The following is a 21,785-nucleotide window of genomic DNA, read 5'->3' as shown; positions in this document are numbered from 1 at the left end:
AAGCACCAAGCTGATCTCCCTGTGCTAACTGACTAAGCCAAAAGAATGGTAATCACTTGTAATATTGATGTGATTCATTTTTTCAAGTTCATCATTCTTTGTCTCATACTACAGAATGCTTAAAACACCTGCAGAACAAGCAACCAACTTTTTCTTAGAATCATTTAAAAGTTAATATTAAAGTCAAGAATTTGAGCTTTATTTGATTGTCTTCATTTTTTTGTTCCCTGATCCCAGTTTGCTTTTACTTTACCCATGCAGTTTAAGAAGATTTTTGAATGTTTGAAAATATTTTTATTTTTGATTTTTATCCTATCTTAAGGTGTTCCTTTAGGCAAATGGAATTTTAAGGTAATGTTGCAAGTCAGTAACCATTTTATTCCATGCAATCTGACACAATCAGCATTCAGATTTATGTCACACAATATGCCTTCACATGAATATAGCATGTGAGTTCCTGCTTTGGCCTGCTTTAGATATGGAGAAGTAACACCAGGGATATCAGTCTGACTTGAAGTTAGAATAATGTATATCAGGACTATGGTATCTCAGTTTTTACTTTCATAACAATGTTGCCAAATTTTGACATAACTGCATGTCAAATTTTCAGACAGTAACAGAAATCTATGAAACTACGACAACAAAGACATCTGACTATGGGCAAACAGAAACTTCCAAACCGGCACTGGCACAGCCAGTACCAGCAAAGCCGATGGGGAGGAAGAGAATCGTTCGAAAGAAGGTGGACTCTTCAAAGTTCATGACCCCTTACATTGCACACAGTCAGAAAATGCAGGATCTCTTCAGCACAGTAAGTTTCAAACAACTTCTGCTTCTCTGGTTTTATTATTGAGAAATTACTGATCTCAGCCAACTCTGTTTTGGATGCTGGCTGGATTTTGTTTCTCAACCATGTATGAGACAAAACTTATTGTACAGAAATATAATGTCTTGTAACTCTTGAATTCTGCTTTCAGGTAATTTACTTGCACCATTGCAGCATCAGGGGAAGCATCCTTATTGAAATTGTCCCCACAAAATAAGCATAAGGCCAACTATAAAGCATTTACTGGATTTAATCACTCTTTAATAGCCAGTCTAGAATAATGAAATCATAGTTATAGATTTATAGATATAGATTTAGTTGAAATCAGTTCACAGAAGCTAAATAACACTTATCTACACTATGTCTGAGCATGATGCCCTTCAAGTAGACTAGCTAACAGTATATAACAAGGTCTCTAGGAGGTATAGTGAAAAAGAACGTGTAGTTGAACAAGCCAGGATCAGACTAAGAACTCTTCTGAAAATGAGGATCAGAATGTTTTACTGTACCTTGGAACAGCAGTTTTTTAACTGTGGCTGCACAGTGGAATTCCCAAGGAGCTTTAAAACTACTGATGCCCAGGCTGTTCCAGTTTAATTGGTCCAGGCAGGCCTGGGACCTGTAGAGGAGGATTTTTAAAAGCTTCCCCGGCTCTAATGTGCAGCCCAGGTTGAGAATCACTGCTTTTGATGATCCCTGGTCCTTACATTTCCATGGACAGTTTGTAAGTTACACTGACTGGCAGCAGGTTTAGACCCCTTTGAATGGATCTCACTTGTTGATTTCCAGAGTAGACTGAGGTCTCACTAGGTGGCCTGATTGCACATCCTCTGGAGGTTTGAAAAAGATGAAAGGTACTCAGGGGTACATCGAATTATATAGGATTAATGCTTATGTCAAAAGCATCCTGTTGTGGTTGGCCAATAAATATTCATTTCTGGTTGAGTGTTAACTACTGGGGACTATTTGGTAAATTTCTAGTTCAGATTATTGAATGATCTAAAATTTAGGTTTTCTAAAGTTTAGATTTCTAAAAACAAGATTATCTTGCCTCTTTTATCACAGTCGTATTCAGCAAAGATAGAAAAATTTATTTGTCAATTTATTGCCATAAAAATCTCATTAATTCAGACACTAATATTCAAGAATTTCTGATGGTCTGAACAAAATGTTGGCAAAGGTTTGTAATATTTTTAAAGTGATTAGTAATGAAATCAATAGTATAATTTAGATTGTTGACTATTCCACTTGAGTCTTCCTGAAGCATTAATAATGATAAATTATGCATATTATTGTTAAAGCAAGAACTCGTATATTTAGCAGAAATAATAAAATTGCATTCCTTTTTAAAATACTCATAATTTAGACTTCCCATTAATTCAGCTGGTGTCTCAGTTATCTAAATTACTGAGATTTAGCTGCAACTTCTGAACTGAATATTTTTGCATTGTATTAGCAATCAAATCTTTTCAGACTTGACTCAATTTCTATAATTATTTCCTAAAATTATTGAGGTTCCAGCTTTTTATGTGTGAATTTAGACGATAAAAATATTGAAAGAATCATTTTAGGGCATTTCCAAGACAATATTTTATAATAAAATTTCTACTGTCTCCAGTATTCAGCCATGTTTAGGAAGAACAATTAACATATGTATTTTAGTTTTTGTTGAGAATCAGGGTAGGGGACAAAAAGAGAGCTATTATAATTGATAATTGTTATAACCTGCAAGATTAAAAAAATAAGATGGGGATGTGTGCATTGCCTGAAATTTCTGCTACTGTGTTGTCAGGGTTTAGGCTAATATCTGATATTCTTTTTAGAATAAATACAAGGAGAACTATGAGAAGGCAAAAGGACAGCCATATGCCATCACAACTGATACCCCAGAACTTCGCAGAATCAAGAAAGTACAAGATCAACTCAGTGAGGTGGGCTGCATTGCTAAAATAAAGGAGAGAGACATTTCAAATATATGCCTACTACTGGGAATTTGAGGGCTTTAAATAGATGTGGAGAGAATAAGGGGTCGAATTACTATGAGCCAGTCCAGAAATCTAGAGGAAGCAACGGCCATAGATTATGCTGCTGTAAATGTGAACCTAAAGAGATTTCTAAAAGCTTGGCTTAAAGGTGATATGAGATGGGAGTTCCAGCTCTCTGTGATCCTCCATACTGGAGCACAGGGAGGCTGAAATTTGCCCGGGAAAGCAGACACGCAGTAAATACAAGTGCTCTATAGATCTTTGGAGATCACAGTTTTCTACCTAAAATGCAGAAACTTGGCTTTGTGATGCAGACATAGAGTGATTGGGTCAGTGCTCTTTATTATAAGATATTCTTTAATATACTCGTATGTTCATGCCTGTCATGAGTTCTAATTGTGCATTATTTTTGCAGGTTAAGTATCGAATGGATGGCGATGTTGCTAAAACTATTTGTCACGTAGACGAAAAAGCAAAGGACATTGAACATGCAAAGAAAGTGTCGCAGCAAGTCAGTAAGGTAAGGTCATGGGATGGATAGCTGGGGTACTAAATAGCATGTGCATTGTCTCTGCCTGGCCTTAGAGGAGAAAACTGGACTGGCCAGATCCTGCTCACCAGTCTCACTTGAACCCACAGGCATGGTGGGCTCTAACGGCAACACGTGTCAGGGAGGCTGCACAGGTGACTGAAGTGGCCGGTCAGAGCTATGGGGGTTGGAAAGCCCAGGCCATGCCACTCAGCTCCAGGCAGGTGCTGCACAGAATGCAGTCCCAGTGTCACCAGAACCTCTTATTTATTTTTTAAAGAAGTTGGGAGGTGAATTTTTATGAGAAATCTCCACATTTCAAAGGTAGGCAACTAATTAAAACATTAAAAAAAAATACCATCTAAGTCAAACACATCTACCATCCAAATTCAGTGAATGACTGACAGGTTGCAACCTTTGTAAAGAATCTCTAGAGAATCAGAATCATGATTTAGTTTACAAAATCAGGCTTTTCAAGTAAAAGCTTACTAATGCAGGCAAATTATCAGGGGATGTCGACATGGTCAATGTTTCCATAATTGATGCTGGTGGCACATCAGCAGGCTTTGCATGAGGACAACTTGAGTTTGAAAGACTCTTCATAGTGCTCTCCTTTTGTGCTCTAAATCCTCATGCCCTTGTGGGAGACATCAAGTCACAGGTCCTCTGTTCTTTCTGTCCAGGTTTTATACAAGCAGAACTGGGAAGACACCAAGGATAAGTACCTGCTTCCTCCTGATGCCCCTGAACTTGTCCAGGCCATCAAGAACACAGCTATGTTCAGTAAGGTAAGGGCTTCTGCTCTGTCACCACTTCTATCTTCTCATGTCCTCCCACACGTCATGCAGAGGGATACCCTGTAAACCCTGGCTAATCTGGAATATGGTTCCCCAACCATTTTGTGAGTAACCTTGAGACATGTGGGGCTACAGGGGTGGGGCTGGCCAGGAGGAACTGAGAAGAAAGCTCTTGGGCCAAGTAGAGGAGAGGGTCTGAACAACCGGGGAAAACAAAGATGCACCTGAGAGCCTGCTGTGAGATCCACAAAGACCCACAGAGTGTACACTTTGGATATTCCCAGCTGTCACTCTCATTAAAGCTTTAATTTTCTCACTCTTATTAAAGGTTTATTAAAGGTTTAAGCACAGCAATTATGCTAAGTGCTTCCTGGCTCCTTACATTTGCATTAGTACTTGCTGCAGGAGGCAGGTGCAGTTACAGAGGGGAGATGAAACAAAATCAGACACGTCTGCCCTTCTGTAAGTAAGACTTGTCAGGAGAAGCTGGAGAAGCTATTAATAAATATGACTTGGATTGAATGGAATTTGTGAATTCCACTTACCTTTGCTCTCACCTTGCCCTGGGTTCTTTATGCCATTGATGGATGAATTCAAAATTATATATTTCAAGTAAGTGTGTTCTCACGTTCTCATAACTTTCATTCTTCCCTGATTTAGAAACTTTACACTGAAGACTGGGAAGCTGACAAAACTTTGTTTTATCCATATAATGATAGCCCGGAGCTGAGGAGGGTTGCCCAAGCCCAGAAAGCTCTCAGTGACGTAAGTGCAGTGCAGTGTGCACATTTGGGAGTGTGGAATCAGGACACCTCGAATTATGTCTTCTAGCCAGAAGTTCATTGCAACTCCTCCTGTAAAAAAGACTAAGTGCTATTATTGTAAAGGAGTACATCTAGAATCATGATAATTTATGATGTCTAATTTAAATTAGATTTTATAATTTATATTACATATAAGTTAGTCTAATGCCCTCTTCTTACTGGTGAGGAACATGCGTCTAAGGTCACATAAGTAGTTAGTGGCAGAGCCCAGACCAAAAGCCTCGTCTTGTGATCCTAAGACCAATGTTCTTTCCGCTAGAGCATGTGTCCTTCTATCCCGCTGGCTGGAGTTAAGTTTTTCTGTGACATTAGAGTGGCATTTAAAAAAACTTATTGGGATTATAGCCACCTTCCCAGTTGTATTAAGGGAACAATGTTATTGAAGGATTTTGATTTGCTATCCTAATCATAAAGTCTGAACTGTGGTATGTCCCCTACTTCTGCACGGGGGACCTGACTACGTACTTGTCCAAACATCTTGGTGTGGTTATCTCACAAAGAGCTCTCACCATTGAGTGTACATAGAGGATATTTCAGAGTTAGTGAAAAAAAAAAAAAAATTCAGCAGCCCCACTGGCCAGAATTTTAGTATCCTAGACCTTGAAATCTTTATTAGAGGAACTTAAAAGGCATAATAGAGCTCTTAGAATTGAGAGCAGCAGCAGCAAAGATGACCACTTGGGTCCAGGACTAGCCCTTGTTTTGAGGTACTTTATTTCTTGACCCCTTGATTTGCTAGAGGCCATACTGAAAATAAGACTGCTCTAGGCTTCAGGAAAACACTGTATTATAGAATGAGACATTGTCTTTCATTCAATAGACCCCTGAACCTTACGTTAAACATAGACTTAAGTCACTTGGCATCTTGAGACTCATTAGAATGCATCCTAGGATCCTATCTTGCCCTGAACTGAAGTTATACATACTCATTTGAAGGTTATCTCCAACTTTTGAGCTCTATTTTTTAATTCCTATCATTTGATATCAACTGCAAGTTTAATAGACATATTTCTATCCCAGTTTGCATATATTTGATTAAAATATAGCACAGATATAATCCTATCCTTCCACAGGGTAAACTAGGAAGTAACGGAGGCATAACAAAATTTTAAGGCCTGCTAGTAAATGGCAGCAATTTTAATGTGTGGGGACCTTCTGCCTCTCTTTTAAGATTAGCTGTTTGGTTTTGAATCTCATAAATGTACAATGTTGTTGTGTGGCCTTTATCAAGTGAGCAATAATTTTTTTTTTATTGAAAGTCCATTATGCATGCATACCTGGCAGGATGAAAAAGTACAAGAAATTTTCATCCTTTCCCCCTGAGAATTTAAAACCAGGCTGGTAAGATGAAAGTGTTCTATAACAAACAAGACAAAAATTAAAAAAAACAAAAACAAAAAAGCCAAACCCAAACCCTACAGTCTAATATTTGCTAAGAGAAAGACAGGACATGTGTGAATAATCAGAGAAAGCCATGTGGAGGTGGTGATCCCAAGGGAATAGGTAGTGATGAACAGGAAAGGCATTTTGAGGAGAGATAGTACTGGACAAAGGGACAGTAGTGAAATGAGTCTGGAGTTTCAGGGGACAAAGTAAGTGAATGCTTGCTGTGATAAACCATAATGGAAAAGAATATAAAAAAAGAATGTCTCTATGTGTATAACTGAGTCACTTTGCTGTACAGCAGAGATGGGCACAACATTGTAGATCAACTCTACTTCAATTTAAAAAAATTGAAAAAAAAAGAAAAGAAAGTGAATGCTTGGGTGGTCAGTTAGGAAGGCACTTGTAAGAAACTGGTAGCAGGACCTTGAAAATCAGACAAAATAGCTTTGATATAATATGGTAGGCATTGAGAAGCATCATAAGATTTTGGAGAGGAAAACAACATGAAAAAAGTAGAATCTCAGGAGGCAGACAGCAGAAGCAAGAAGAACTACAGTCCTGCAGCCTTTGGAACGAAAACCACATTCACAGAAAGATAGTCAAAATGAAAAGGCAGAGGACTATGTACCAGATGAAGGAACACGATAAAACTCCAGGAAAACAACTAAATGAAGTGGAGATAGGAAACCTTCCAGAAAAAGAATTCAGAATAATGATAGTGAAGATGATCCAGGACCTCGGAAAAAGAATGGAGGCAAAGATCGAGAAGATGCAAGAAATGTTTAACAAAGACCTAGAAGAATTAAAGAGCAAACACCTGAAAGTAGAATCTGGAGAAATTTTGATGGACCATATGGTGGATTGAGACAGGGAACATCATGATTTGTAGAACATTATTTTAGTAACACAGACAAATCAGAGGGATGGTGGAGACAAAGGAGAGGAAGAAAGGAATCTGAAGGTGGTATTTAAAAAAGTGTTAATGACATTAGATATTGGAGATAAAGGTGAGAAAGGAAACATCCATGAGTTTATGACAGACTGGTAGTCTGGGTGAATAGGGGTATAAGTGGTAAAGATGCCTTTAGTGAAAAGAGAAATAGAGTTGAGATAATGGAAGAAACATTCAGATCAAGGCATTTGATAAACTAGAAATTTAGTTCTATTGCACAGGTGTATTATCAGGACAAGAGATTAATATTTGAGTCAAATAATTTTTAAAAACTGACAACTGTAGACATGAAAATGTATGAGGGAGGCAGAACAGTGTTTGGCCAAGAGCAGAGTTCTGGAGGACACCCACACTTAGGACACCTGGAAAGGAGCCAACAGAAGAATGACAGAACAAAGGTCAGAGAAGTTGAAGGGGAACCAGGAAATGCCATGTCATGTAAGCCTAGGGAGAAGTTTCCAAGAAGACTCTTAATCTCCAAATGTCTCCTTTTACCCACAAAATGGAGAGATGAAGGGTCACCTCCATGCCACTTTAGTGCTATGGACTTTGAACAATTAAAGTTGACCACATTTTTTGAGATATCTCAATAAAAGACATAATGAAGAAGAATTTATAATAACGAAGTAGAATCTTCCCATCCCTGCCTCAGAAAGACTTGGCAGTTGAGGTATGGCTTTTATTTTTGCTGCAGACCAAGTATCAGATTACCAGCATGCCTATTAATACTGTTGTCAGCACCATGAACTTCTACAGTTATTGGACACAGGGCCCCAAACAAGCTGTTGTCCACAAACATACCACTGGGTATGTTCATAGATTTTGAGCTAAGTGTTTGGTTTCAGAGGCTCTCTCTCCCTCTCTGTGTCCTTAACCCTACTTACCATGTTTTCCTTATTATCTAAGTAGAGACAAATGACTTTGCAAACACTGAGAGTCTTTAAGCTGATCCAGAGTACCGAATTCTAACTAGACAGAATTCTGAACAAAGGTTCTTCAGAAATTAGGACTTCTAGATCTGATCTCTCAGAAAGTTCTTGACAGCATGTCATACTTAGTAAGCATTTCTCCTGGCAGAATGTTGCTTTCTCCTTAAGGACTTAGCTAGTCATGGAAAATACAGGTTGCCCTATGCCTAGAATAAGTCTTCACTTATTTAAAAGAAAATAAGCCATGGAATTAATACAAATACATTTTAAAATCTGTCTTTTATATCCCAATCGACTTAGTATTTGTGAAAGCGTTTATATAGGCACGAGGTAGATATTTTTAGAATAAGATATAGTTAGACTTGGTTAAAGTATGATGAAGATGATTGTGACCTTGGAACTATCCTACCTATTTACTTTATAAATAAGGATACTGCCACATGGAAGAAGAAATCATCTGTAGAAGTCTCACAGCTGAGTAGTGGAAGAGCTGGGAGGATAATTCTCCTCTTCAGATCTCCCCTGATGGCCTCTGTTTGTAAAACACACATTCAGAAATCAATCATCAAACCCTCGCTCCAGTCAGGTACTAGACAGGGAACAGGGTTCCCAAATGAGAGGTTGCCATCCCAGAGCTCACAATCCAAGGTGGGACAGACATGTAAACAACCAGTTACAGTGTCATCCGATAATTCCTTTAAAGGAGGTAAGGGCCAAGTTGAGTGAAATCCCAGGAGAAGGTCATCAAGACAAAAAAGCCTCAAGAGGTGAAATCGTGCCTGTCCTGAGACATGAAGAATGAGTAGCAGTTTGCAAGCAGATGGGGAGAGGGTGGAGTTGGAGCTTCCAGGGAAAGGGAACAGCATGTCTGAGGTTCAGAGGCATAAAAGGACCTTGTGTGTCTGGGGATCTGTGAATGTTCTGCATTGTTAGAGGCAGGGGTCAAGACTGGTGGAAGAAAAAACCAGAGAAGTCAGTAGTGAAGAAAAAAGGGAGAACAGGAGCCAGGGGGATGCATAGTTAATGGGCACAGTGCTTATTTTAAGGTTCAAGAGGCCTTTTGTAGGCTGAAGGAAAGAAGCTAATGAAGGGGGGGCTGTTGAATCTGTAAGAAAGAAGAGGGGTGGCTTCTAGAGCTGGGTACCCAGGGCTACTGGAGTGAACAGCACCCCATGTGCAGGACTCATGCCCTGCAAGGGATGCTTCCTCTGAGCCATGCAGGGGCTGGGAGAGGCAGGGATGAGGATAGATAAAGATAAGTGTGTAGCCTGTCTTTATGAAGGAGGAAGCTGAGAGGAAAATGGAGCGGATTGGACAGTGTTGGGGTTTCAGACGAGTCACTGGGAGTAGAGACTGACCAGAGACACAAAATGGCATGTTCAAGCTTCAGTAAAGGTGAAGTAGCAATTGGATACCATAAATGCAGAGTTTTGGGCACAGAGCACCAAGCAAGTAGCTGTTCACAGAACATACCATTGGGTAGACACATAGATTTCAACTAGAGGCTTGGGTTCCAGAGGTTCCCTCTCCCACCTCTGCACCTTCTTCCAGTGTCCCTTTTAACCCTGCTTATGGTGCTGTCATTACCTAATCCATAGAGTTGTGTGATTTTCCTCAGCAGCACTCAGCATCCTGGATATAAGAACAGCTGAAGTGTGTGCTTGACTTTTCCAGAGCTGGGAGTTTGTGAGCAGGTGTGATGTAAAGACAAGGGGATGGGAGTTGAGGGTGCTACTTAAGAGAATATCTTTAGTTGTAAATCATGGTGTGGAGACGAATGGAAGGGGATGGATGTAAGGCCAATAGTCTTGGAGAAGGAAGACTCAAAGAAATTGAAATCACTAGTAAAGCTGAGAGAAAGGGCCCGTAACATTTAAAAGGATAAATTACGGTACTCTAAAATGTAAGACTTCAAATAAAGTGGAAGACATAGCCTTTTCTAAAAAATGTCAACAAATGGAATGTGGGAAGTAGATTAATTTGCTATAGCTCTTGAGCATCCCTGTCTTTTATTTTGTCAGATTGCCTACAAAAAAGGTCACGCTGAACAGCAAACTCGATTCACATCTCTGCCGGATCCTCCAGATATAGAATTTGCCAAGAAAGTGACGAATCAAGTGAGCAAGGTAAGTAAATGGGGCTGGGACACTGTTTCCCTTGAAAACTCTGCTGAATAATCTCAGCCATCAGAGAAAGTAACTAAGGTAAACCTAAAAACGCAACACAAACACTAAGAGTATTTGTGTATATGACCGGAAAACTCTACGGCTAAAGAAACACATCCATTAACACTGTGGAACCATGTTAATAAATACTCAGCCAGCTTGATGACTCAGTGATTGATACATGGGAAAGTGTTTTGAGAACAGAACCCATGTCCTGATGTCCTTTGACATTTTGACTTATGAGAGGGATTCTAACAGAGTAACCAAGTAACTGCAAATTTCCACAAAGGATCTGATTGTTTTAATTCAGTGCAGACCCTGTATAGTTTTATGCTCAGAGTCAGACTTGGAGAAAACAAGAGTGCATGAGTGGTCTCTCAAATGTAGTTTGGTTAGACAGCCCTGGGAAGTGCACCTCATAATTTTTAAGGCCCTGGCAAACAGCTTACTCTGTCTGTATTTAGTCTGGTAAACTAGCTCTGAGGAATGCAGCCCTGACAGGGAATGCAGAGAAACAGATGTTCAACTGATGAATAGATCCATGCTAAATTCCCATTTTATTTGTTTTGTTTTTGTTTTTTGTTTTTTGCGGTACATGGGCCTCTCACTGCTGTGGCCCCTTCTGTTGCGGAGCACAGGCTCCGGACGCGCAGGCTCAGCGGCCATGGCCCACGAGCCCAGCCGCTCCGCGTCATGTGGGATTCTCCTGGACTGGGGCACGAACCCGTGTCCCCTGCATCGGCAGGCGGACTCTCAACCACTGTGCCACCAGGGAAGCCCCTAAATTCCCATTTTAATTTGGCCCAAATCAGGCCACTTTCTTCTGGGATACTGCTGCTTTTAAATACTTTCCTTTGCCCTCTGTGGAGTTGACTGTCAGTTTGGTCTTCTGCTTGAATTGTGATAGGACCTCATGATTTCTATCTTGTTTAAGTATTTTGGGGGAAATTATGTCTCCAGTAAAGGAGAAGGAAGAAGATTACAGATGATGAAGTCTATTCAGCAATATTTTTTAGTGTCTGACATTGCAGATTACCTACTGGTGTAACCAAGGGCTAGTTGGATAAAAGATCTAAGTACAGTAAATTTTCACTGATAGGAATACCGTGAACCTGAAATTTTGCCCAGGCAGGGCTAAGCAGATATTAACTTCAGAACTAACTATTCACAAAGAGATGGCCTCCTGAAAGTGTTGCTACTGTAAATAAGATTGGAGAGAAGGACAATTAGAGAGAAGGATGGTTATTTATTTATTTTTGGGGGGGAGAAAAATAAAAAATGGCTTTCAAGTAGTCATTTAGAAAGAAAAATGAATCTATTTTTAATATTTGCAACATTCTTTTACCTCATTTGAGTATGCGGGGTGGGTACTTGAAAGTGATTTTAAAAAAAAATCTATTTCAAACTCCTCTATAATCAGTCTCTCCACTAATTTAGGCTTGCCAGTTAGTCTAGAGCTGCACTCTTTTTTTTTTTAACATCTTTATTGGAGTATAATTGCTTTACAATGGTGTGTTAGTTTCTGCTTTATAACAAAGTGAATCAGCTATATGTATACATAAATCCCCATATCCCCTCTGTCTTGCGTCTCGCTCCCACCCTCCCTATCCCACCCCTCTAGGTGGTCACAAAACGCCGAGCTGATCTCCCTGTGCTATGCGGCTGCTTCCCACTAGCTATCTATTTTATGTTTGGTAGTGTATATATGTCCATGCAACTCTCTAACTTTGTCCCAGCTTACCCTTCCCCTCCCCGTATCCTCAAGTGCATTCTCTAGTAGGTCTGCATCTTTATTCCCGTCTTGCCCCTAGGTTCTTACAATTTTCATTTTTTTCTTTTTCTTTTTTTTTAGATTCTATATATGTGTGTTAGCATACGGTATTTGTTTTTCTCTTTCTGACTTATTTCACTCTGTATGACAGTCTCTAGGTCCATCCACCTCACTACAAATAACTTAGTTTCTTTCCTTTTTATGGCTGAGTAATATTCCATTGTATATACGTGCCACATCTTCTTTATCCATTCATCTGTCAATGGACACTTAGGTTGTAGAGCTGCACTTTTAGTAGAGTAGCCACCAGACACATGTGACTATTGAGCACGTGAAATGTGAGGGTATGAACTGAGTCCTATATGTGTGAAATATACACTGGATCTTGGATCTTGGACACTTGGTATGACAAAAGGTAAAATAGCTCATTATTTTATATTATATTGAAATGACAATATTTGGCATCTATTGGCTTAAGTAAAATATATTACTAAAATTAATTTCCCACCTGTTCCTTTTTTACATTTTAAAGCATGGCTACTAGAAAACTTAACATTACAGTGGTGGCTTGGATTATATGCCTATTGGGTTGCAGCAGTCTGCTGGATGCAGAGACAGCATTGGGTACTTTGAAAGCATTGCTACAACTGGGTTTGCTTTGTGGAATAACAATACGATCCAAGGGGAGGAGGGCTGCGGATGAAGGTCATTAGATTCAGCCATGGTGATAGTTATTCATCCCAGTCTCATCCAGATTTCCAACTTCTAAATGGCTGTTGTGCATCCAAAATAATAATCAAATAATAATAGTCCCAAAATAATAGTCCCAAAAATAATTGGGAGGAAGTGCTTGTGATGGGTAGCAGTCCATCCAACAACAAACCATCCAGTAAGAGAGATGTAGGGCTGCCAGGGGTGACTTAGATATGGGACTTGCTGCCTTTCTTTTGAAGTTTTCCTCACTCTTAAGTTGCCTTGACCCATGTTTCAGTATCATTTCCTTTCTCTCCAAAAACGTAAAATCTCCTTATCTACTCCCTTTTCGTGCTTTAATTTCGTAGCATTTCCTTGTCAGATTGTGTCTCCCAGATCCATCCCTTTGTCTTACAGCCTCCAGTTCAGATTTTAACATAAGGAACACATATCTGTAATGATTATATTGCCGTTACATTCTGTTTACCATCCTTCCTTACTGTACCTTTCAGAATCAAGTCTCTCACCTTTGTCTTTGGCCAAAGCCATCAAGTACATGCCAGCACCTCCTCCTGGCTCAGCGCGTTTTGTAGAGATGGGTAGGCAGGCAGGGCTGTTCGTGTACACCGTGTCTACTACAACCAGCTGGGGTTGTTACAGGGGGTTCTGTAAGAAACACTGGGAAGTCCCTTTAGCTTCTCTGTTCCTGCTTCTCTGCTTTCTTACAGACTCGTGATAGGAAAGATATAAGATTTCAGGTTGGAATTTCCAGTTGACACTAGGTCTGGACCTGAAAGGAGAAACTGGGATCTAGAATGTTAACCTTTTGAGAAGAAAGGATATAGGGTGTTAGAGAGAGGGCTGGGCTTCCTATGACTCAAATTCTCTGGCTTTGCATATCACCCACCCTTGGTACTTGTTCTTTAAAGGTGTAACAGAAAATGACTTTCTTTTTCTTTGGAGAGTATGGTGGCGGTATAGGCAGGCAAACACTTTGAGACCCCCTGGTAATGTCTGTGGACACATTCTATTGAGCAAAGGAGGGGAAATTGCTCTAACCCAGCTCTGGCTCGGGCTCATGTCCCAAATTTGGGGTTAATTCGATTCCAAGAATATTCAAGCCAAGGTAGTCAATATATCATGGACTAGGTTAAATTTAACATAGTTGAACATACATTTATGTGGTAACTTCTGCATACTGCATTTTGTGTTAGATCCGGAGGATTCAAAAATGAAAAAGATATAATTCCTCTTTCCAAGGAGCTCACAGCCTAAGATTCAGGTGGTGTGGTGTTTGTGAGTTAATATGGGACAGCAGTTGAATTTTTTAATTACTTGTCAGTTCTCATTAAAATTTCTTTAAGTCTAAACCAGGAAGTCTTATTCATTGGCCTACATGCCAAATTTTGTTGTGGTGTTGCTTTCTGGATAACTAGGAGTTTTGGTAAAGTTCAGAAATTAATGGCAAAGTTCATCAGGCATGAAAATCTGGGGTTGAGTGGTTTTATTATAACTATGAATTATAGAAGGAAGATGCATCCAACTCTCTCTTCCCTCAAACATCAGGGACCATCTGTGAGTTCTCAATGAACCAAGTCTCTAAACTCAGCAAAGCGGGGATTGATACCTCTATCCCCTGCACCCAACCTTCTTTTGGGTAAATTGACACTATACTGGGAGATTTGAAGACATCTGTTAAGTACCCAGGAAGGGCCTGGTCAAGATATTTTTAAAAGCCAACCACTACCACTTAATTAGCTGCCTTATTTGGCAATTCCCGATTTTGCTTGTCTTATTTTCTTTCTTTCTTGTTTTTATCCTAGCAAAAATACAAGGAAGATTATGAAAATAAAATCAAAGGCAAATGGAGTGAGACACCTTGCTTTGAAGTTGCAACCGCCAGAATGAATACTAATAACATCAGCACGGTAAGTAGGAATGGATTGCCAGATGTCCTTGGCTTGAGAGGGTGACCCTTTCCTGTATGACTTCTAGCCACCTGCTGCTCCTGCAATGGTACTGGAACATTTGAATCTGGGCACCTCTTCTTGGGGGTAAGACCTGTGTAGTGTTCCTATTTAGAAAGAAATTCCACAATCTTTCCTTCCTTTTGAGAAATGCTGTTTTTATTGGATTCCATTATTCTTGCCTCGGTTTTCATAGGAACAATATGGTTTCAAAGTGAGTACAGGTGAAAGGGGCCCTTTTAAGTTTATTCTGTGTCTGGGCACTCGCACGGTACATTTATGAAACTGATTAGTTTCTTCCTAGATTCTCCTCCCTGGAAAACATAAGTCCTCTTTTTCTCTTCGCTTAAGTTCTCTGCCTCTGGCCTTTGAGAGCTCCTTATTTGAAGTTGGCTTTCAGCCTATTATAATTTTCCCAAGTCTCTGTTAAGTTGCTAATGGTTTTTGTGATGGCACCACATTCTATAATTGTAATCTGACCTGCAGAAGCTAAGAGGAGCTTGGCTTTGGGTAACATCTCCAAATGGCCTCTGTCCTCGCGTACAAAATATTTACGTAGTTTGTTCCCTCAGCAGTTCTCCAGCATGTTTAATGTCTTACAGAGGAAATACCAGGAAGACTTTGAGAATATGAAAGACCAGATCTACTTCATGCAGACTGAAACACCAGAGTACAAAGTGAATAAGCAAGCTGGGGTGGCAACTAGCAAGGTATGGGGGCATTCTCTCTTTTATCTTGATGGTCTCAGTGTGGGTGAATTTCTTACAACTCTTACTTTTGTATATAATGGGAAAAAAAGGTTCTTAGGAGAACAATAAGAAAAATACTTTGGGATTACAATAGGGCTACCAAATTTTTTTTTTTAATTGCCATGTAGGAGAATTCACAATACTCAATTACCATCTTCAGCATTTCTTAGACTAAAGGACATTCTGATACCCAGAAGTAGAAAGGACAAAAGAATTTCTCAAGAAAAAGCAACTGGCAGCCTTATATGCATATAGACACTTCACACTTACAACTACCATCATTTTTCTATTTTCCTACTAACTGGTGAAAATATAGTCACAGACAAGATACTTGAATCCATGGATCTGCTCATATACTCTATAGAGTGACTTTGGTAAATAGTCTACTCCTAGGCATTCTAAAGCACCAGAAAGAGCAATAAGTTCAAAGCCAATCAGACTTGATTCTAACCCTGGTGCTGGCTCTGCTGGAGCAGTGAAAGCAGAAAAATCACATCACTTAGGAGGCTATTTCAGTATCCAGGTGCAAGACAGTGATATTTTGGACCAGGAGGGTAGCACAGAAAGTGATGAGAAGTATTTTGAAAGTAAAGCTGACCTGATTTGCTGATGGCTTGGATGTGGGTTACGAGAGAAAAGTTTTGGTCTAAGCAACTAGGTGGATGGGGTTTCCCTTTGTCAAGATACGGAAGATGGTGGAAGGAGTAGGTAATTTCTTTTTAGAGGGGAGACCTGAGCTCTTCAGATATGTAAAATTTGAGATGCCTTTGAGACACCTAAGAGGAAATGTCAAGTGGGCATTTGATTACATGAGTCTGAAGTTGCAGGAGAGATATCTGGGAAGGCTGTATAAATTTGGGCGTCAGTAGCATATGGACTGTATTTAATGTCATAAGACTGGAGGCCATCAAGGGAGGAAGTGTAGACAGAAAACTCTAAGGACTGAACTCTGGAGTGCTTCCATGTGAAGACATCAGTGAGATGGGATTGGAGCAAAATTAGGAGAAAGTGATGTCTTGGGAAGCAGGTGAAGAAGGAAGGGAGTGAGCAACTGTGTCAAATGTTTCTGAAGTGGATTTATCAATGTATGGTCTCTGGTGAACTTAATAAGAGAAATTTGGTTGAATCTGCTTAGAGAGGGTTCGTGAGTGAATGAAAGAGAAATAGAATTTGAGTGTACTCCACTCTTCCAAAGTATTTTCCTGAAAAGAAAAGAAGAAAAAGGGGTAGTAGCTGATGGATAAGTAGGTGAAGAGGGGATTGTTTTAGGTAGGAGACAAAAATACCATGTTTCTATGCTGATAGAAAAAAAATCCAGTGTAGTGGGAAAATGTGATGATGTTGAGGGCCGGGGGAAGAAAGTGGCTGGAGTGTTGTCCTAGAATAGGGGAAAGGGGAAGGGACCTGGCACTTAAGAGGAGGGGATGGCTTCCCCAGAAACAGGAGAGGAGGTTGCGAATCCAAGATGCAGATAGGCAGATAGTAGGGTTTGTGAAATTTCCTTTCTGGTTGTTTCCATTGTTCAAGGAAATAGATAATTCTATAAGATAGAGAGGTTATCTATATCCTCTACTCCTGTAGAACACCCCCTGCGAGTCCCCTGTTTGGGCTCTAGGGGGTGGTGCATCTGTGTTTCAGAGTGTATCTCCTGCCTTTGGATACCAAGATGATTGTATTTGTTTCTGAGGTTCTTAAATGTTGGCAGATTATCTAGGATTCCCTCAACTTGTCTATATTCTCGCATTACATTGCTTGAACAAATGGCTGGCACTGGAGATCATGGTCAAGATTAAGACCAGTTTCTTGTTTTCTTTCCTTTGGACATGCGCCTGAAGGGGGCTTTTGTGCCCTCGCTTAAAGCTTCTGTCATAGCTGGAATTGAAGGTGCAAAGCAGGGGGGTGCAGAAGGAGAAGATGAGGTTGCCAGCATTCATCTAGCCCCAGCCCCTTCCTCTTCCTCCCACGTGTACATTAAATACACATGTGCTCACACACATAGTCACGGATGAGGCATGAAGCTTCTAGCTTTTTTCTTTAAAAATGTGTTGGCACATAGGCAGGTGGAGGTTAAGAGATGAATGAGGGTTCTGGAGCAGCAGGTATCTGGGGCATGATGTACTGTCGTTATTATGATGTGCACCTTTCTTTTATTATTTCTCTCCCCCTGCCCCCTGCCTTCCCTCCCTGTCTCTATGAGGTCAGGGACCATGTGTTACTCTTTCTTTTATCTGTCCCAGGGCCGGGAACATAATCAATGCCCTATGGATATTTTTGAATGAATAAATGAATGAGAAGAAAAGATATCCTGAAAATGTATGCAGTTTCCCTGCTGCTGTCATAAGTTACTATGAATATTTTGTTTATGAAATGTCAAGCTGCCATTTTTCTAAAGAGAAAATCGATTTGTGGAGCTATGTCATAATATCTGTAATAGAGACGAGAGCAAAAATAACCTGGAGAGTTACTTTATCACTTTATTTCACTCCTACAGGTAAAATACAAAGAAGACTATGAAAAGAATAAAGGAAAAGCAGATTATAATGTACTTCCTGCTTCAGAAAACCCACTGCTTAGGCAGCTGAAGGCGGCAGGAGTTGCCCTAAGTGATGTAAGTATATTCTTGTCAAAAGTGTGTTTTTAACCTTAGCAGCAAGAGAGATGAAACTTCTCTCCTTCTATAATGAATAAATGCAAATAGAACTTTACAAATACTTTAAGGTTATGGTGTAACAGTTTCCCTGGAGCTGTCTAACCACAGGAAGGCATTAGTGCCTCTGAGTATGATGTGTGTCAATTTGGGGAGCCTGTGGACTTAGTTCAGTGGGCAGGGAAATCCTCATTTGCTTAAAAGCTCCAGGAGCCTGTGCCTTTGTGTGGGCAAAGAGTACATTGTAGGAGTTACGTTGTGATTCTGACAGAGGCAGAAGGAGACTTTGAAAGGGGAGAAGAGAAAGATGAAGCCACTTAGTGCCCTACCCTTGTGCTCTTCAAGCCTGCTGCTAGGAGAAGAAGGAAGAGGTCCTGTGTTTCACAACTTCTCTCCCCAAACTCTGCCATTTTCTACTCAGGTCTTGGCCCCAGAAACCATCATCTGCAGATAGCAGAACTTAAAAGATGGCTCCCTAAGTCTTCAGAGCAATTTCTACTTGTGGAATATTAAGAGCTTGTCTAATCCATTAGGTTTCAAATAGATTAGATAAGTGAGAACTGGGCCTGGCATTAAAAGACTAACAGCCCAAGACCACTTTGATTATATATCAATATATAAAGAGACTGAACATAAGATCAGTTGAGTTTTTCCCTTGCGGTTAGGCAGTATTAAGTTTTCCAGTATTTGAGGATTATATATAGCTCTCTGTGTGAGTGAGTTGTCTTTTCTTTGAGCCTTGAATTAAGTCAGCACCACAGAAATGTGTACATGTGACTGAGGAGTGGGGCGAGTGGAGTGGCAGGTGAGAGGATGTAAATGGATCTGTTCAAATAGCTCTACTGGGAAATCAATGCAAAGCACATCGCCTGCTTCCTAAATGAAGGTCATCTTTATCAAATGTATAAAAACTGAAGTTCAAATCCATTTTGTTGAAAAAGACAGCAATATAAAAATATTGAAAATGAATAGCACTATTTACAATTTCAAAACCAAACATGAAAAAATCATGTTGTGCCCTGTAAAATCCAGTAACTTTTAGAGCTAAAGATAAATCCTAGCAGAGAAGAGGAGTTAGTAGACTCTTGTATATACCTTATTTTTAAGGTGTCCTGTCTGCTCGTATGATAAGGGATTTTTTTCCTTGGTGGAAAGAGGAAGAGTACGTATTTCTCTGTGTGCTAGACTTTTTCCATGAAGGTTTGTTTTAAAAAAATGAAAAATTTGCTGTTGCTCAGAGTATTCCTGTTTACTGGGGCGTCACTAGTGAGGGAAGAGTATTGAGTTGGGAGGTCTAAAAGGCAGCAATTCAGATGCGCAAGAACCTCTACAACTAAGGTCTTAGTCTGAGGCAGTATAGTGGTTTCTTAATTTTTTGGAGAATATTAAAAACTTAGGCTTTACAATAATTGCTAATAGAAAAGGTTTATCATTTATGACACTCCAATGTTTGATTGTCAGTTTTTAGACAGTTGACAGGTAATATATTTTTTCTTCTTCCTTTGTTTAGTGTTAGAAAATACAAGTGTAATAATCAGGGTGGGAGTGACAGGAATCTACTGTAACTGATTTTTTTTTCTTTGACAGAAACTGTACAAGGAAAACTATGAAAAGACAAAGGCAAAGAGCATAAATTACTGTGAGACCCCCAAATTTAAGCTTGATACAGTTCTGCAGAACTTCAGTAGTGATGTAAGCCACCCCATGGTCATTTCCTCTGTTAAATCAAAGACCCATCACTTTGCCAATAAACAAATGAAATATGTTTTGTCTTTCAGACTAAATATAAAGATTCCTACTTAAAGAATATTTTGGGACATTATGTAGGCAGCTTTGAGGATCCATATCATACACACTGCATGAAAGTCTCAGCTCAGAACAGTGATGTAAGTTCTAAGGCAATTGTTTGACTTCCCAAATAACACATTTTTAGGGCATGAATACACTGGTTGCATCCTTATGTCTGATTTCTTTTCCTCATAGAAAAACTACAAAGCAGAATATGAAGAGGACAGAGGCAAAGGCTTCTTCCCCCAGACCATAACTCAAGAATATGTAGCAATGAAGAAACTAGATAAGTGTAAAGATGTAAGTCTGTAGTATAAACTGTGAATGTTACCACCCTCCACAGTATCTAGTGATCAAGATGTGTTTAATATTTTGACACTTTTGCAAACAAATGCAAGTAAGGAGTCTGTAAGAAACACAATTTATTTTTCCCTGTTGTCACCCACATGTCTCAAGCGCTAATTCTAGCTCATTTTCCCAAAGAAAAGTGATCAGGAATCTGTAGATATGGGAAAGTTTCCTATATAGATGTAAGAGCATCTCTCAAAGAAACTGCAGTCTCATTAGAAAAAATGCGTTTTGCTTACTGAAAGTTTCTTTTCTTTTGGGGGATGGGGTTCTGCTTGCTTGGCCTATAGGCCAACTCGGATTTGACAAGTGATACTACTAAATGTGATTCTCTTTCCCCCACAGCACACCTACAAAGTCCACCCAGATAAGACAAAATTCACTCAGGTCACCGACTCTCCTGTTCTGGTGCAAGCCCAAGTCAATTCCAAACAGCTGAGTGATGTAAGTTCCCCTAAATATCCAAGAAATCCTGTTATGAGGGATAGCATATCATAACTCTATACGTGAAATCCAGTGACTTGTCACATTTATAAAAAAGGCTACGTAACTTTTAACAAGTTTAACTTGTATATATTTGTAATCACCTAAAATACTTTCCTATTTAGTTACCTTACATCTTCTTGGGTGGATAACAATTATAGTAAAAGAGCTCTGCAAGGGAAACTAACGTAGCTTAATGCACTGGAAAGAACATGAGTTTCCGAGTCAGAGAGAACTGGATTCAAATTCCAGCTCTGTCATTTATGACCTGGGGCCTAGGAAAGTTGTTTAACCTCTCCATACCTCATAGTTCCCTTTGATAATTTGTGGTGGTTTTGAAGATTGTGAAAGAAGATACACGCATAGTACACATCCTGGCCCAGAGCGGGTATTCAGTACATGGGATTTCTCTGTCTCTCAAATAAGTTTTTAGGAAATGGAGTCTTTGAGATATATTTTATCATATAAATTTTCAGTGTGAATTTCCAAACTTGTGTTGAAATAAAAAAATGAAAAATAAAAGTAACCTCAGTGGATTATGACCAGAAATGAAGGCTTCAGTTAGAGTATCCACAAACCATAATGCATGTGAGGGGACATAACCAGATTTGTTAGAAAAGATTTTCCAGTGATTGAGCGTTGACAGCAGAAAGGAAGAAAGGCTGTCACTCTCAGAACCTACAGGACCAATTGTGATATATAAAGAGGGGAGCTCCCACGTATGGAAGTGCCACCTCTTTCCATTAGGGCCCTACCATGGTGACAGATATGATAACAGCTGTCAACTATCCTCCACGCAGTGTCAGTAAGGCAGAGTGGTCCACCCTAGATCTGGATTTCTCTTTTTCTTTTTTTTTTTAACATCTTTATTGGGGTATAATTGCTTTACAATGGTGTGTTAGTTTCTGCTTTATAACAAAGTGAATCAGTTATACATATACATATG

General features: G+C 39.6%; 1 protein-coding gene across 1 annotated transcript in view; it reads left to right on the top strand.

The window, feature by feature from the left end:
- Positions 1 to 595: 595 nt before the first annotated feature.
- The window catches only part of NEB (nebulin), a gene marked incomplete at its 5' end in the record, with an annotated part of 219,214 nt that continues 198,024 nt past the window's right edge, over positions 596 to 21,785 (top strand). The window contains 13 exons of the mRNA XM_079925461.1: positions 596 to 811; positions 2,650 to 2,757; positions 3,227 to 3,331; positions 4,024 to 4,128; positions 4,798 to 4,902; positions 10,250 to 10,354; positions 14,681 to 14,785; positions 15,427 to 15,534; positions 18,065 to 18,181; positions 19,808 to 19,912; positions 19,999 to 20,106; positions 20,204 to 20,308; positions 20,702 to 20,800. Of these exons, the coding sequence (XP_079781587.1) occupies positions 596 to 811; positions 2,650 to 2,757; positions 3,227 to 3,331; positions 4,024 to 4,128; positions 4,798 to 4,902; positions 10,250 to 10,354; positions 14,681 to 14,785; positions 15,427 to 15,534; positions 18,065 to 18,181; positions 19,808 to 19,912; positions 19,999 to 20,106; positions 20,204 to 20,308; positions 20,702 to 20,800 (1,491 nt within the window). The remainder of the gene's footprint in view (positions 812 to 2,649; positions 2,758 to 3,226; positions 3,332 to 4,023; positions 4,129 to 4,797; positions 4,903 to 10,249; positions 10,355 to 14,680; positions 14,786 to 15,426; positions 15,535 to 18,064; positions 18,182 to 19,807; positions 19,913 to 19,998; positions 20,107 to 20,203; positions 20,309 to 20,701; positions 20,801 to 21,785) is intronic.

The sequence above is a fragment of the Stenella coeruleoalba genome, assembly GCF_951394435.1.
Source record: "Stenella coeruleoalba genome assembly, chromosome: 6".
NCBI classification, from domain to species: domain Eukaryota; kingdom Metazoa; phylum Chordata; class Mammalia; order Artiodactyla; family Delphinidae; genus Stenella; species Stenella coeruleoalba.
This window is presented reverse-complemented; position numbering and strand designations above follow the sequence as displayed.